The sequence below is a fragment of the Equus asinus genome, chromosome 2 (genome assembly GCF_041296235.1).
Source record: "Equus asinus isolate D_3611 breed Donkey chromosome 2, EquAss-T2T_v2, whole genome shotgun sequence".
In the NCBI taxonomy this organism is placed as follows: Eukaryota; Metazoa; Chordata; class Mammalia; order Perissodactyla; family Equidae; genus Equus; species Equus asinus.
In genome coordinates this window covers 145,487,581-145,505,423 of record NC_091791.1, presented here as the reverse complement: position 1 = coordinate 145,505,423, position 17,843 = coordinate 145,487,581, and the positions used below count along the sequence as shown (strand labels likewise).

Here is a 17,843-nt window from a genome sequence, read left to right as displayed (position 1 = left end):
CCCACTTCCGTGAAGCCTGCCGCCCGCTCCAAAGCAGCCGCCTTGGTTTCAGTTCACAGGGATTTCCCGTAAACACCCGTCAGCACATGCATCCTTACCTGACCACCCTCCTGCCTAACCGTTCTCTTCTCTGGCTGGGGAGGGGCTGAACAGGGCTGTGCACACCTGGGGGGCACACCCTTTTGGCCCCTTCACAACTGGCTTGGTAGATTTGCCCCCAACTTCTTTAAAGAAAAAGCTGATTAAAAAACTCCACTCAGCATTATTTTCAATATGCAAAATACAATTTATTACCTGGAATTTTCCCTGGAGTCCCCAAACAAGTATTTCATCAATAAATCCTAAAGAACACCACTGCGAGAGGAAAGACTTACAGGGGCGGTGGCTTCCTGCCACGGGGGCGAGTGAGTGTTGCAGGGAATACTTGCAGATGGCCTTTAAAGTCACCTTTTTGATTGTAAAGTTATGGGCTATTCTGCACATATACTGAAGATGCTCTACGCCTCCCAAACATGTAACCTTGAATTGCTTCCCTTGAGTCTAGGTGACTTTTCCTTTGCCCTGTCCTCCTTCATTCTGGGAGGCCCAGCTCAGAGTGCAAAGACACCTAAGGGTCTGTGGGAGAGAGGGAAGGCCATACCCTAACTAGGAGACTAGGGGCAAACTCGGGAACGTTCTGGGAGCAGAGCTCCAGAATTCCATGGGACACACTCTGGGGCCAGACCCCTTGAGCAGCTGGCAGGAGCTGGGGAGACCCTGTGCCCATCTCCCTGAGCACCTGCCCAGACTGGAATCTACCAGGGAAGCGGGGAGAAGGGGCTGAAAGATGGTCCCTCTGGACCAGGCTCTCTCCCTCTCTCTGGGCTCTTCCGAGACAGCAGGGGCCTTTTCTTTTTCTCTCTCTATATCCTCAGTAAATGTTTGATTGGCAAATGACTGAATATAACCATTATGTTTATTTAAAAAGAATTGATGGAAAAACCGGCCAGGCTGAATTTTGACTGACTGGTCCATTATGATACCTGAAAAGTAGTTTTGAGGGTGGGCCTCGTACAGCCACTGATGTTTACAGGAGCGCCAGGTGCAGGCCTGTCCCATGGCTGTGCCAGGCTCCAGCGCTGGAAGGGCCTCTCCGAGCAGCGGGGCCTCAGGCTGGGCCCGCAAAGCCAGAACTGCCACCAGGAGAAGGGGCAGGCTGGAGCAGGGCTGAGGGAGGAGACCGGACGATCCAGGGGACTGAGCACACAGCCCTCGGCACTACAAGGACCTGGCCTGTCAGACCCTAGGCCACCCACTGGGCTAGCCTCTCCCGGGAATGATTTTTGGTGTCTCAGGTGACCTTTTATTCCCCTAAGTAATGCATGCCATCGTGATAAATGAGGAGTTTTCTAAAACAAAGAATAAGCCTCGACACCTTAAACAAAAAAACAAAAAAATGAAGAGACCCTGTAACAAAAGCATTTGGTATCTTCCAGAAGGAACTGCTGAATTTCAAATAGAGACAAGATATTTTTTATGTTATTTTTTTCTCAATATAAGAGAAGCAAAGACATTATCATTTTGAGACCTATCAGTTAATTTGTGTATGTAATCACATTAGCAATGCAATAAATATGAGTATACTTTATATGGACGAGATCCACTTTAGCCTGAGTGGATACTACCAATCCTAATACGTCTACTGCTAATAATAGGTTTTTAAATAAAGCTACTGTCTGTGTTCCCACACAGAACAGTTTTGGTTGCTCTGAGAAGCATTTGCGTCACAAACAGCATTCAGCTTTTCCCTCAAATGAAAGAAAATATCCTGTTCCAGTGAAACAGCGATACCTCACATCATCACATAATTCATAAACCAAACATCCCTGCATCTTACGCGTATCTCTGCTTCATTTATAAAAGGTCACATAGATGAAAATATTTTATCTGAAAAATGACAGTTGAATGTAAGACTGAAAAAAGATACTTTCACAATAAAAACACATTTTTTAAAAAGTGATTTTGTCCAATTGCATTTGGAATTGGAATTTTCTACTATCAGAACCCAATTAACACAGCCCTCCTCATACAGTCCATTAAGATCAGCAATTCTAGAGGAAGGTTCCAGAAGTCACAGTGAGCACTTAGAGTATGCGCTGCCGAAGCAAGCACAGTGCGCACTTAGAAAAAGCAGATTTTAAAGTGCTCTGAAAACAAATTTGATTCAAGGAAATAATAGGGGATGTATTAAACGCTGAATTCTATTGGTAACAGTATGAACTGAGACTAGTATAATTTAGAATAACCTTAAAAATGGATAAATTTTAAAAAGTGTTCAAAATGACAAACACTGTACTTGCAGGTGTTCTGGTGCTGAAGGCTCCCCCTGGACCCTTTCTAGGGGCGGTAGCTGTAATAGTAATATGGAGACGCCAAGTGAACCTGCAGCCTTGAGTTTCTCCTCTAAGCTAAGTTGCAGTAAACCCTCAGATCCTCTAGAAGTAAGTTCTAGTTACATGGGACGATTTCAGATTCTATCCTCAGGTACCTATGTGTACTTTCTGAGAAGACGATCAAGCCCAGACCTGCAAAGACACAAACAGAAAATTTTTAGTCCCTTAGGAGTTAAGGACCTGTCAAACCCGAGTTTAACGAGATAACATCAAAGTCTATGATACACACACACTCACATGTGTTGGAGGAATAACACTTTACTCCTGGCAACTCAAAGGTGCTTCTTTGGACCTGACTCCCCCCTCCCTCAGTTAATCTTCTGAAGGGCATCTGTGGCCTCCTTACTAGGACTGGTAACTCTTAGATTGACTCCAGAAACCATCAGGACCCACACAGTTCACTAGGTACATGAACAGGACTTTACTAATTTAGGAAACTCTTGCCCAGGAAGATGAAGTCACAAATAACTTTGTTTCAGCAACTTCACAAAATCCTTTGATCTATTTATCCTAAGACTGGACCACTCAACCACCCTCTTTAGAGAAGACACTCACTTCTCAGGACAACACAGAGCATCAAATGACGGGTTGGCCCTTGAAGACTTTCTTTGAAGTCTTCTCCCTTCCCTCACCCCGTGTCCAGCAATCTTAAGCTAGTATGCCACAAATCTGTCCAATCCTACTTAATCCTCCATCAAAAGACTTGCTTTCAACCAGACCCCGAGGCCTCACAAACATCTGCCTCGCTGTCCCCTTCTGAGATGCTCTGAAGACTGTCACGTTTGTGATCCTCCACGCTGAGGTATGCAGTAAACATGGCTTTGCTTTAGGAACAGGCTATTTTGGTGGTATTTCTGGGGAGCCAACATTCTTTGAGAATCTGATGAAAGCCATGAAGATACTTTTCCTGGAAAAATGCGTGCACACACACACACAATTTGGCACATAACTTCAGGGCCTTCATGGGTCTCCTGAAGCCCCCTGTTGGTCTCACAGGGGTCTGTGATCACAGAATAAGACCCGTGCACTACTAGGAGGTGAGACTGGCAATCTGGTTTGTCAAAGGCTAGAATCACAAGAATCAGACTTTTAGGGTCAAAAGGAACCTTTTGGATCACGTAGCCCAATTATTCCCTCAACAACCTGCTGGTACACAGTTGTTTAATCCACGCTGGAACACCCGCGCTGATGGGGGGACTCATGACTTGCCCAGGCAACGTATTCCTTCTGTGGCCACGGGCAGAGCTGGGATTAGAGCTGTTTAGCTGACCAGGCCCATCCTGGCTACTCTGACCCCTCTGCTTTCTGGAAGGCCAATCACTCCTCCTCTCACACACGGAGTAAAACAGAAAACCTTCTTACTCTTAGGGTATGATCCCACGATCCTGAGCAAAACGCAGTCCCATCAGGGGAAACTCGGAGAGTACTAACGCGGTTTTCATGACCAAACAGGATGGAGACTCGGGATCCCTTGAGAACATCCCAGACGTTGATGGTATAATCGTTGTATCCAGCAAATAGCAGGCGCCCTCGAAGCCGGAGGATATGATGGTTACTGAACCAGTTCCTCCCTTCCTGTTTTTCTTTGTGTCAATGTCACTCATTCACTCGCTCACTCACTCACTCACACATTCATTCATTTGTGATTAGTTCCCCTATGTTCCAGGCACTGTGCTTTGCCCTGGAGATTCAAAGAGGGGAAAGCATGGTCGCCACCCCCTGTGGAGGGTGGTGGTGGGCAGGCAGACACACAAATCACTGTAGCACCGTGTGGTAAGGGCGATCATGGAAGTGCTCAGGCGTGTGTGAAGTGCTATGTGATCACAGAGGCAGGGGGATCAAGGAGGGCTCTGCAGAGGAAGCAATATCTGAGTTGGCTCTTAAGGGCTGAGCAGGCGTTTGCCATGCAGAGAAGGGAGGGGAAGGCTGTTCCAGGCAGCAGTAGCAGCATGCACGCACAAAGGCACAGATGCAGAATGAGGGGGGGTGTCTGGGGAAACTGAACGGTCCAGTGACCCAGTGTAACTAGCAGCCTCCCCAGCTGTGAGGGCAGAGGTGCCATAAGCTTCAGGGCATCGAGACAGGGACTCTTGCTTCACCCCCTCCACCTCTGAAAACAGACCCTTTTCAGGGTTGACGAGGAGAATGGGAGGCAGGGGAGGAAATGCCTAAAGGGACTGCAGATGTGAAGTTTCGCTACATCGCTGTCTTGAAGCACAGCATCAGGTGGGCACAGCCTTCACTTCCCCTGAGGTGAGTGGGGCAGGGGGAGGCAGCTGCGGGCAGGGTGAAGTGGGGGGTCAAGAAGCAAGGGGAGGAAAACTTGTGCAAAGGTCGACTATTTAGCATGTGGGCCCCCAGGAAGTTTAGCTGAGGGGAAGCTGGACAGAGAGCTGGGTTTCATCCAGGCCCTGTTTTACAGCCCTGGGGACGTTGCTGAAATAAAATCTTACCACTGAGGGAGAAGTCCACGCTGGAGGCTCCAAATATGATACTCTCTTTGGAATAGATGGCGACCTCCCTGTCTGCGCGGAGGTCGTAGAGGCGACACTGGGGTGCACACAGAGAGACAAGGAAGCACTTACTTCTGGCTCCAGTTTGGTGAAGCGATGACCATAGGGCTATAGGCAAGTGCTGGTGGCCGGTGTAGTTCGAAGGATAAAGGAAAACCTCTAGTTTTCTCTCCTAGTCTTTTCTCCCTCAATCCTGATTCATATTAATCTTCAGGGATCAATGAAGATTCAAAAGAACCGTGAGTACAGATTTCTTCAAGTACAAAAAAAAGAACGAAACCCCTCTTTTTTTCTCATAAAGGATACATGTTCATTGTAGAAAGTTCAGAAAAACTCAGAAATGCATAAAGAAGGAAATAAAAGTCACCCCAAATCCTAGAGGTATTTACTAACATGTGGGCTATTTCCTTCGTCTTATTTCTATTTTATGTGTGTGTATATTTAAATGGGGTAGATGTGTCATTATTACTTCTATTAACATTATGAGTATTTTCTCATATCCCTAAATAATCTTCAAAAAAACATGATTAACTTGGTTGCTGAATATTCCTCTTGTGGCTACATCAGAATCTATTTAGCCATATGCTAAGTGTGGTGTTGTGGGTTTTTTTTGTTGCTGAGGAAGATTTGCCCTGAGCTAACATTTGCTGCCAATTTTCCTCTTTTTTTTTTTTGTATGTGAGCCGCCACCTTAACACAGCCACTGACAGACACGTGGTGTAGGTTCATGCCTGGGAACTGAATCCAGGCTGCTGAAGCAAAGTGTGCCGAACTTAACCACTAGGCCACCAGGGCTGACCCCTGTTAAGTGTTTTGATTGTGTCTAATTTTCCTCTTTTATGAATAAAATTATGATAACCATTCTTATGTAAAAATCCTTATACCTCTATATCTCTGATATTTTCCTTAGAATAGCTAAGGAATAGAATTCTTAGGATAGAATTGTTTCCAAGAAATAGCATGACTGGATCAAAGGGTAGAGATGTTTTAAAAGCTCTTGATTCATATCACAAAACTGCTGTCCAGAAGGGTGGTACCAAGGCTGCTTTACTGCACCAGCTCCATCACTCAGCACTTCCCTGCTAATCCAAGAGGCAAAGGAGCGTCTGATCACTTAAATTTGCATTTCTTGGATTACAGGTAACTTTGAAAACATTTTCAGGTGTTTATTTGCCATTTTGGATTCATTGCTCTGCAAAGAGTCTGTATTTTTATCATTTGTTTTTAATTGAAGTGTTTACCTTATTGATGATATGATATGAACCCCACTCATATACTAAAGGATTTCAATTTGGTCTGTCATATACGTGGCAAGAATTTTTCTGAAATGTATGGTCTTATATTTTGTTATGTATTTTTTGACATACAGAAGTTTTAAATTTTATTATCAAAACTCTCAATCTATTTGTTTGTAATTTCTCCCACAGTAGCAAATCAGGATGAAATCCACTATTTAGTAAGGTATTTGATATTTTTGGGGCACATAAGGTATTTTTTTCCTCTTGAGAAGTCAGTCAACATAATTTAGCAATTAGTATCAAAAGCCTTAAAACTATTTTTAACTCAGTAAGTTCATGTCTGAGAATTCTAAGGAAGTAATAGGAGAGGTACCAAATTTTTTAAAGATTGGCACCTGAGCTAACAACCGTTGCCAATCTTCTTTTTCTTTTTTTCTGCTTTTTCTCCCTAAATCCCCCCAGTAGATAGCTGTATATTTTAGTTGTGGGTCCTTCTAGTTGTGGCATGTGGGACGCCACCTCAGCATGGCCTGATGAGTGGCGCCATGTCTGTGCCCAGGATCCGAACTGGTGAAACCCTGGGCCACCAAAGTGGAGTATGCGAACTTAACCACTCACACGGGGCCTGCCCCTATAGCAGCATTTTTAACAGAAAAAGAAAACCCTTAGAAAAAACCCTAAGTGTCCAAAAATTGAAGACTGGTTGAATAAATTATGGCCTGTCCATAACATGGAAAATTTTTCAATTGTTAAGAAAATACGATGTAGAAAAATGTTTATTGGCATGGGAAAATGTTCACAATCTATTGCTAGGCGAAAAAAGCAAATTATAAAGCATTTTGTTTAAAAAGAAAAAAGACAAAGGAATTCACCCAATTGTGATTTTTCTTGGGTAGAGAGATTAAGGTAATTTAATTTTTTTCCTAAGTTTTTTTCATTAAATACATATTACTTCCGTAATCAGAAAAAAAAGTTATTTTTAAAAAAGTAAAATTAAGTCAGCACATCTCTCTTTCAACTAGGAAGAGCCCTCAATAACTTAGAAACATACCGTAGCATCATCTGATCCTGAGGCAAAGGCATCTCCACTCGGGTAGTATCTGAGAGAGAGAGTTTGGGGAGAAAGCACTTTAATTGATGGTGGTGATACCCCATCCTGCATGCCCATCAGAACTGCCTGGGAAGGCTGCCCTGTGCTAGGCCCTTGGAATCAGAATCTCCACCTCTAAGGACACAAGGACCACTAGTTACAGAGCAAAGAAAGGGAGGCTCATCCGACAGGCCCATTGGTCTCTAGTTTTCTTCCCTGTAAGTATGGGACACTGACACTGGCCTTGCAGAGTGTTGGCGAGGAGGAAATGCGATACTATGTGCATCTGCGCCAGGCATGGAACCCGGGGCAGGCCCCCGTAACCGTACTTTCCCTTGATCACAGATCCCATTCCACAGACTTAGCTCAGGGATAAGACAGTGGTTATAGACACAGACACTGGGATCAGATACACACAGCCATGTGCAGATCTCTGCACTGCACACTGACTACACATGATACTTTTGCCAAGTGACTTCACCTTGCCCAGCCTCAGTTTCCTCATCTGACAATGAAGATGACAATGCATGTTTCCTGTCATAAAGACTGAGTAAGACAGATATATGCAACGAACTTGGTGCGGTGCCAAATAAAAAGCATTCACTAACTGATGATTTCTCCTGTTACAGTCATTCTCTTCCCGAGAATCAGGCTTCCTGGAGAGAGGGAAGCCCAAGTTGAGACCTGACAGAATAACAGACATTAGAGGAATAGGCTTCAGGTAGATAGAGCAGCTCAGGTGAGAGAACGTGAATCTTGATGCTGTATTTCACAAACATAGAGGGGTTTAATTTATTTTTGTGCTTTATATTCTATCCTGTATCTTAATTCATTTACTATCTGTAGTAATTTCTGGAATGATTTCCTTTGATTTTCTAGGTAAGTGCTGCACATTTGCAAAAAGTGATAGCATTTTTCCTTTTTCCTTACCCCACATTTGAGGGCGGGGAGCTGGACAATTCTTACTAGTATTTCTACTACCGAAGTACATAAGTATGTTTATTTTGTTCTTGCTTTTAAGGGGAACAAGTCTAGCGTTTCCCACTGAGTATAGTGATTTTTTGGGTGATTACACTTTCTATACTGTCTAGACAGTGTCGCTTTCCAAATTTGAATGTCAAGTCCTGACCTCTCTCTTGGGATCTGGTTCACAGATCCTGCTACTCCTTGACATCTCCATTTGGTTGTCTAGCAGGCATCTCAAACTTGCCCAAAACAGAGCTCCAGAATCCACATGCAACCACTGCCCCCTCTCTGCACTGCCTCCAGTCTTCCCTGTCTTAGAAAATGGATCACTGCTTACTGCCCCTTATAAAAAATGTGGCTTCCCTAGGTTCAGGGTTCTCTTCCTATAATGCAACCCCTTGCATGGCAGGTGTCATTTGGCCCTTTGCATGACACCCTGTGGAACTGGGGCTCAGGTAACCAGCACAAAAATGCTGGTACCCTGGCTGTTGCCATTGCTATGAGTAATAAATTGTCCTTCATCTCTAACCCAGGAGTCTCATGTCTTCTACCAGCATCCATGAAACTGTGGCAGCCTAACTTGTTAGCTTGCAGCTAGCATAAAATCTCAGACCCTTTCTAATTCTCGACATTTGTGTCCTTTAGTTCCAGCCACCAGCATTTCTTTCTTGAACTTACACAACAACCTTCAACTGGAGGTCATACTTCCATTCTTGCTCCCCTACAAACTATTCTCCATACAGCAGCCAGAGATCTTTCAGAGGCAAAACAGAGATCATGTTAGCCACCTCCCCAATTCAAAACTCTCCAGCTAGCCTTTTGTTAGGTCCCTTAACATCTCATCTTCCCCCAGCTCTTTGCAAGCCTGGCTCTTTCATCATCCTGGCCTCAATTTAAATGTCACCTTCTCAGACAGGCCTTCCTTGACCATTTTAAATAATAACCCACCCCATCTCCCTATTTATTTTTTTATAGCACTTACCAGCATCTTAAATCAAACTGTACATTTGTTTATTTGTGTTTTGTCTCGGTTGTCTCCTGCAGGAGAGTAGAGACTTTATCTATCTTGTTCACAGCTGTATTCCCAGTTCCTGGAATAATGTCCAGCATATAAGTACTCAATAAATATTTGTTGAATGAATGAATGAGAAATACTGACTTGATTTAGAGAGGACAATAGCAATTGCTCCTGGTGCAATTAAGTTAAAATTCTCCAAGAGATCTGGAGTGCTGTTCAGTCCCACCACAAATCAGCCCGTCTTGCTGGGGAGGCCTCTCTCAGCCAAGTAAACTGAGCCAGGACGTGGTTCCTGGGCTAAGCATGACCCTAGGCCAGAGAACGCAGGAGAACAGAGAAGTAACGTGACAGTTCTACTCACTGACCGGACACTGTTGATGTCAGACTCGTGTGTTTCAAAGGCCTGCACGCACTGGCCAGAGCGCATGTCCCACACCATGGCTTTCTTGTCACATCCCTACAAATGCAAAGTTACCCAGAGTTATGGCCACAGCAAGGACTGTCTACACCGACCTGAGTTCCAGTCATGTCACAGAGACCGTTAATTTTCCATTAGAAAATGGCTGACAACATGCTTCTCTGGGACTAGCTTCACCTAAGGCCACTTTCCTCAACAGATTAGCCCTTAGGAAGGCCAGAACTGGGTCTTAGGGTGGGGGGGAGCAGGGAAAGGCACCCAATGTGTCTCCACAGCCTCCTGCCCACCCTCCTCCTGGGCACTTCCCCTCTCTTCATTTTTCTCTTTCCTTCCTCCCTCCTCTTTATCTCTGCTTCCCTAAGCCCAGATGGGAAGGCAGGCAGACAGAAGGGTGCACAGTGGGAGCCCCCAGCTTTGTCTCAGGTGTTTGGGGCCGCCCTGAGCAAAGGTGGAGAGCCAGGTGTCCCTGGGCCACCTGCATCCCCAGCAGCGTGCCAGCTGGGACTCGGCGGACTAGGAGCTAGTCAGGCCCTGCCAGCAGTTAGCTGGGTGGCTTAGACAAGTCACCTCCCTGGGCTTCCGCCTCACCTTGTAAAGGAAACACTCTGGGCTGCCAACACGACCCAGAGAACACTAAACAGGAGCTTTCACGTTATACTGTCACAGTTCCAGGGGCATTCTGACAAATTCCTGCAGAGTAGTCCTGTCACCAAGCTTGGGCAGTATAATGTGGACTTTCAGTAGGCCAATAGAAAAGGGAGTGGCTTCAAACTGGTGTCCAAGTTACTGGTTTCAGCTCAGCAAAGGGTCGGGTGAAGGACCATAACTGGATCTCAGGAGGACCCGCTGCGGGGGTTCAGGACTCTGCCTATCTTTACTGAGAATGTGGCCAAAGGAATCGAGAGCGTCTTCAAATCTTTAGAAGACACTAGAGCAGATGGAGTTTAGTGCTCTGAAACAGACAATATAATCTACAATCCCATCAGTGCAGCTGAGGAGGGATAAATACAGTTATACAAAGACACAGGAATGAGACATAGACAGATGGGGCCAAATACCCAAGAAGAAAATCGGGGGTCCCTGTCGATTAGAGGCCACCCAGCCCTCATCTTATGCCCAGGACTGAAAGGCAGGCAGGTCAGAGCAAAGGGCCCTTTCTTTCTTCCAGCTGTGAAAGCCATTGACGGCTTGTGTACCCCCATCCTCTCTCACCAGTGCCTCCTGACCAAAGTGCGAGAGGACCCGGGGTCAGGGCAGCCAGCTCGGTTCTCCATTCTTACTGGCAGCTGTCCGCAGAAATACTCGCCCTCCCATTGGCATAACACAGTGTAAGCTCGTCCATCTACTGCTTATAATATCCTGGGGAAGGTGGGGGGCAAGTACTAGTGTGCATTATGCCAAATTTAGAGATGGTGAAATTTAGAAGCTATAGCAAAGCCAGGACCCAGGTCCTGGGTCCTGACTCCTCGTCTGCTGCTCCTCTGTGCCTTGTCTGTCCTACTCTGAGCCTTCAAATATGCTGTTCTCTGTGCCCTGGGGTGGGAGGGGGATGGCAACTGCAGGGGTGGGGTGGGAGAGTATCCCATAAACCCCAAGCCCTGATTACAGCACAGCGTTGCCTCACCTCAGCAGCCACCTGACCAGCCCGGTGACCTTGTGGCTGTCTCTAATGCTCTCAGATGTAACTCTACTATTTGACATTTTTAAATGTGGCAGATATGCATCTTGAGTCACAGTATTCACAGCAGGAGAACATTCCAGATCCCTCGGTAGACTGCTGAATGTCAGCAGCAGAACTGGAGATCCTCACAGGCCAGCACTGTAACTGCCCACCAAGTACCGCCAATGCTGCAGGAGCTGAGGTTGCAGTAGCTGTGGGAGCTGAGGACAATTCTGGCTGCCCTTTCTATGGAAGTGTCCAGTCTAGTCCCATGAATTGACAAGAATTGACACCATAAGCCCCTCTAGTGGACAAAGGACGCCTAGAGATTTCCCTTGGGTCTTTACCCCAGACACGAAGGTGTTTCCCGTTTCCGAGGGGGCCAGGTCCAAGCAGAGCACGTCGGCCCCATGTCCGTGGAAGCTCTGAAGCAGCTGCCCGCTCTCCACGTCCCACAGGGCACACGTCCCATCGCCGCTCGCCGTCAGGATCTGCCCGCAGAAAAGGACAGGAGGGATGCTGAGCTTATTATGCCTTCTGTCAGGGGCAGTCAGTCAGATGCTTAAACTTCCACCAGGAAAAGGAGGCTCAGTAAACACGCATGCAGACATCCACCTCGCTAAATCTGATGTAAGCTCAGAAACATTTCTCCCGTACTGAGAAAAAAGAGTTCATTTTCAACACCCTCACTGTCCTTGAGCTGTGTGTTTATGTGCCTGTCCTCCAGAGAACGAAATCCGGGAGGCCTGCCCATACTGCAGGGCTCTAGGCCTGCCCAGCACGTAGCACCTAGTCCATGAACACCTGCTGAACAGAACCTCGAGCAGACAAGCAGCCAAGCCCACTGTCGTGCTTCTCAGACATTAACGTGCATCCCGGTCACCCGGCTGCCTCCTAATATAGAGTTGGGGATGGCAGAGGGGCTGAGATTTTACAGTTCTCACCAACTCCCAGGTGACATCGACCCTGCTCACTGGACCCCACCCGGTGCAGTAAGGATCGAGGCAGCACTTTGTCAGACACCTTCTCTCATTGCTGCTTTGCCCCAGAGGCTCCCGGGGCCACCAAGAGGTGCTGACACTCATGCATGCGCAGGTTCAACAAGCATTTGCTGTGTGCTGACGACATCCAGGCGCTCTGCTAGGCCTTGGGGTTTGCAGAAAGACTGTGTCTTGGTCTCTGCTCTCCTGGAGCTCAGTTTAACAGGACAGGCGGCACGAACTGAAACCAGCCTAATCTACTCTGTCCTCATGTTCAACATTCTGGGACCAGACACACTTGGCCGGTGCTGTGTGATACAACACTGAGACCAAGCGAAAACGGCCTCGCCGCTGCCCCCGGAAATACCTGCTCCTGCAACAAGACTGTACACAACTTCCTTATCAAGACTAATGGCTTGCTCATCAAGACCCTCACCTCGCTCGGCTCACCAATCCAAAGCTATTACGTCATAACCAGTTTCCCGCTTTGAAAGACCCACCTTAAAATCACCCAGCCTGACAGCCTCCAGGTACCCTGCCCTAATTTCTCCATTTTGAGAGACTATGGAGGTGCTGTCAAGTTGGGGGGTCTCCCTTTCTGCAGTAGGTCCAGAGAACTTAGCATTACTGGAAGGCGAGTTTTTCTGCCGGTCCCCCAGACGTGAAGGATCACTTAGGACAGACAGCGTGAGAAGCGCTGAGACACAGGCAGGCTCTTGGGAGGGTCTCCCCTAGGCTCTGGCAACGTCTGGGCTGGTCTTAGAGGATGAGGGAGAGCTGGCCCAGGCAGGGGAGCGGTGGGGAGGGCACCGCGGGTGAAGGTGTCCTCCGCACTGAGCGGACGGGGTGCCTGCATGAGAGCGAGGACTTTAGCCTGTAGGCAAGAGGGAGCTGTGGAAACTTCTGACCGGGAGAATGGTAAGAGCAAGGGTATATTTTAGGGAAATCTGTCTGAGGTCAGTGTGGTTCCCGCTCAGCAGCCTCTGTAGAGCTTACAAGTACAAAGTCTGGCCCACACAGGGAGAGGAACTCTGGGGAGCCTTGGGAAAGGCGTTGGGGCAGACTCGGGTTTTAAGTTTTGTCACTGCCAGTGTCTGTGAGGATTGGGCTCTGGCTGAGCATACCTTTGTGGGGTTGGGAGAAAGGCAGCGCGGACCCAGGGCTCATGGCCTCATAGACCCAGCTGACTGTATCGCAGAGCCCTGGAGCCAGCTTGGTCCTCAGCAGCTTTGGGGGGGATCCACAAAGGTTAGCCCTGGATAGCAGAGCCTCCCTCTACCCCACCTTCTGGCTGCTCCCAGGGTGTGGATGAGGTGATAAGACGGTGCAGGAAGTGGCTCTGGTGGTGCAAGGGACCACACCAGAGAGCCCTCTGTGGGTGGTGATTACTGATGGCCCAGGAGAGAAAACAGGAACCAGGCCTTAAAAACTGCTAGCATTCACTGCACCCAGGGACCGCGCTGCCCCTCCAATTTCCACGTGCTGGCTCTTCTCCCTCCACCCCTCTCCCCCTCCTTCTGTTCTCTTCCCTTCTCTCTTGCATGCCAGGCCTAGTGCTTATAAAGAATCTCCTTTCTCTGCAGGGATGGAACACAAAGGAGGGGAATCTGCTCCCACCCTGGCCTTGCACCCGCCGGCTGCCAGGCAGTCTGGGGAGGCCTAGGACCTCTGTGCAGCCAGGAGAGGCGTCTTTGGAGCTCCTCCCTGGAGCAAGAGCTGGGTAACTTCCAGAGCTCCCAGCCTTCTTGGGTGTGGCCCCCAAGGCCCTCCTCCAAGCCCCCACTCAGGGGCAGCTCTCAAATCTGGGCAATCTTCATGGTTGCAAAGCCCCTGCTGCTGTCCACGGGATTCCCTCCAGCCTTGACTTCCTTCAAGAGGCCTGTGGACATCTGACAGGGTCACTGAGGCTGGTAAAAAGTAGCTCATGAACACACAAGACTTGGACTGCGTCTTAATTGGGGTACTTACATTTCGTAATATGTTTTCCTAGAATTTCTTTCTAGGAAATTCTCTCCTGGCCCACACCCACTAATGAATGCTCCACCTCATTCCTGTCCTAACACTTGCAAAGGGCCCCAAATCTCCAATTTTGGGGCGACATAAGGTCCCAAAACAATTTAAACAATAACCTCACTCTAGCTTTTTAATTTGGGAATTTTTCCATACTATACTCTTCAAAGAAATGAATAGTTTTTAAAAGTTAAAAGTAAATTCTTAATATTTTAAAAAATATTTAAAATTTTTAAAAATATTTTTGTGATCCTCATTACAATGTAAATAAAAATAAATTTTAAAAAACTAACATTCATTATGATAAAGGCACTAAACAGGACCCCTAAATCACTGTCACTCATTTATTCTGGAATGTGGAGAATCTGCAGGTTTAGAACCATAGTGTTATAGCAGCCACTTGAGCTTTTCTTTTTCATCCTAGATCCCAGAGATGGAAGGAAGCTTAAGGTTCATTAGTTCAGTGGCACCAAACCAGGCCATGCATCTGAATCACCCATGAAGCTTTGTATTAATATTAATAATAATAAAGTAGTAAGAGTTGACATTTATTGATATTGACCAGGGACGGTACTAAGTATTTTACACGAATCATCGCATTCAATCCACGGAAAGCCTTATGAAGGAGAAATTTATTACCATCCTCACTTGCAGGTAAGAAAAACGAAGCATACAGAATCACACCTTATTTAGGACTGACAGCCAGAACACAGTGGAGCCAGGATTTGACCCTGGCTGTCTCCCTCTGCTTCCCAGGCTGCATCCCGCCGAGGCAGCCATCAGGGACTCCCCTCTATCTCCGGCTAACTGCTTGTTAGGAAGAAAGCACTTTCTACTTCACAGGTGAGCCCTTTAATCCCCACCTCCAGCACCACCGGTGGCAACACAGGGCGAGGGGGATGGGTCTCCACCAGAGGGACTTCAGATGCAGGCACACCCTGCAAGACCCACCGTTCCTGCATCCTTCTGAGGCTTCCTTCACCCGGACTAAACGTGCTCTGTTGCTTTGGCTGCTCCTCAGGCCCAAAGACATCTGGTTCTGCCCAACACAGCTGCCGGGACCACAGCGCCCCCTACTGTACAGGTCTGCAAGACTCCTGGTCAGGCTCAAATGAGAGGTGCAAACACTGCACTCCAGATCCGAGCATCCCTCCAGTCAGCAATTAAGCAATTACCCAGTCACCTGTCTCCCTGCCGCCAGCCTCCCCTCACGGCCTGACAGCACTCAGCTGAAGCCACAGCGGGCCATGGAAGGCTTTAACCTGACTCAGATACTCCCCTCCTTAAAACAAACCCAAATCTGACCCCGTGCCTGCAATGGTTCCCGCTTGTCTACAGGGTCAGCCAAGACATCAGGGCACCCTGGGATCTGGCCCTGCCCACCTTTCAGGCTGCCTGCCTCCCACTGTGCTCCCCTCACACTCCACTGGCGACACCTCCTCTCCCTCCAAGGCTGGCTCAGGCAGCCTCTTGCAGCAAGTTTGTGACCACCTGCTCCTGCTTCGAACCCCCAGCTTCCATCATGGCTGGTTTCCCTGAAGGTCCCCAAGGGCAGAGATGGAGCGTGCTTCCAGCCCCAGAGCCAAGTGGTATCTGGCAGTGTGGGTGGTGGGCGCCTAGGAGGGCCTGCTGAACAGATATGAACAAATAAACTACAGATGCTTTTACGACTGAAGAGAACTGAGTCAAAATGTTGAAGTTGTATTGTTTTCACTTTGTGGTTTATTCAAAGTAGGGCAGATTAACTATTTGAAGCTTTTTCTTTTTGCATTTGTTAAAACAGGAGTGTAAAGCAGGTACCCTGAGGGGTATAAAGTGCAGGACTCTGAAGCTCAGCAGCTCAGTGAAGTTTGACACATGTAAGCACCCTGCAACTGCCACTCAGACCAGGAGATAGGGATTTCCACAGCCCAGAAGGTTCTCTGTTCCACTCCCACCCCACCAAGTCAATTAGAGGAGCATGTTCAATGTGGTTTATAGTTTATCTCCACTCTATCAACAATCGATAGCCCTGACTGTTCCCACTTCTGATTCTATTTAAAACAAATAAATAACCAGTGAGAAACAACAGGAGCTTCCTCTTCGAGCCAAGTGCTGGATCACAGCCCTCCTGTTAGGAGGGACACAGGAAAAGCTTCCTCTCCTTGCCACTCCTCTTTAGTTCTCTATGACTGACCCTGCTCTCCAGCAGGCTGAGCCATCACGCGGCCGCTCGTTTACCTGCATGTCAGAGTTGGTGAAGCTGCAGGCCGAAAGGTAGTTGGTATGCATAGCAACAGACTTCTTTTTGGCAGCCATGTTTTCATTTTTGTCAAACGTCAGTGGATACACAGAACACTTATTATCCAAACCACTAGCACGGAAGGAAACAAGTGTCAAGTGTTACTATAGGGCAATAGAATAAGCGTATACTTTCTCGTTCACACCAACTTTTCAGAATGTTTTTCTTTGGCACTGTCACATACTATAACCTTCCCCCAACTTTTACTTTGAAGACTTTCAAACGTACAGTAAAACTGAAAGAAAAATAGTACAATGAACACCCAGATTCCAGATGAAACCAGATTGTGGTTTATTCAAAGTAGGGCAGATTAACTATCTGAGGCTTTTTCTTTTTGCAATTGTTAAAACAGGAGTGTAAAGCAGGTACCCTGAGGGGTATAAAGTGCAGGACTCTGAAGCTCAGCAGCTCAGTGGTTTGACACACGTAAGCACCCTGCAGCCGCCACTCAGACCAGGAGATAGGGATTCACTAACTTAAATTCTGCCCTACTTGCGGGAACAAATTCTGAAACATTTGAATGCAAATTACAGACACGACATATCACATCAAAATACTTTAATTTGCAGATTTACATCTTCTAAAAATAAGACCATTCTCCTATGTAGCCACTAAATCATGATCACATCTGAGAAAACTAACAAAAATTGCATAACACCATGTAATAAGCCATCCATATTCAATCTTCCCAATGGTCTCCAGGATCCACGGCCCAAGCCCATACATTGTATTTTGTTTTTATTATTATTACTTTTTAAAGCTTCAGTGCATGGTTGTGTATCTAGTTGTTAGTTTTAGTTCTCCATGTGAACTGGCGCCACAGGATGACAACTGACAGATGGGTGGTGTGGTTCCACGACCAGGAAATGAACCTGGGCCGCGGTGGTGAGAGCCCAGAATCTTAACCACTAGATCACCAGGGCTGGCTCTATATTTTTTTAAGATCTTTTAATTTAGAACAGACCTCCCACCTATTTTTTTGTTACGACAAGAGATCTTAGGTCCACTATCTTATGGAATGTCACACACTTTGGATTTCTCACATTGTTTCTTAATGGTTAGATTCAAGGGTAACATTTTTGATGATAGAGCATAAAGGTGATATTGTGTACTTCATTCTTACTGCTTCAGTCCAGGAGGCTTGTGATGCCTGTTGTCCCAAGACTGGTGATGCCAACTTTGATCACTTGGTCAAGGTGGGGACCACCAGCTCTCTCCTTGGTAAAGGTGATTTGTT

The 17,843-nt window shown here is 47.0% G+C and overlaps 1 protein-coding gene across 3 annotated transcripts in view; it reads right to left on the bottom strand.

Moving 5' to 3' along the window:
- Positions 1-262: 262 nt before the first annotated feature.
- Positions 263-17,843, bottom strand: part of GNB5 (G protein subunit beta 5) — a 45,394-nt gene continuing 27,813 nt past the window's right edge. For all 3 annotated transcript variants that reach the window (XM_070501467.1, XM_070501473.1, XM_044764878.2), the window contains 7 exons: positions 16,546-16,678; positions 11,683-11,826; positions 9,623-9,714; positions 7,235-7,283; positions 4,886-4,982; positions 3,795-3,961; positions 263-2,564 (listed from right to left, as the gene is read on the bottom strand). In XM_070501467.1, the coding sequence (XP_070357568.1) occupies positions 2,553-2,564; positions 3,795-3,961; positions 4,886-4,982; positions 7,235-7,283; positions 9,623-9,714; positions 11,683-11,826; positions 16,546-16,678 (694 nt within the window). In that variant the 3' untranslated portion in view covers positions 263-2,552. The remainder of the gene's footprint in view (positions 2,565-3,794; positions 3,962-4,885; positions 4,983-7,234; positions 7,284-9,622; positions 9,715-11,682; positions 11,827-16,545; positions 16,679-17,843) is intronic.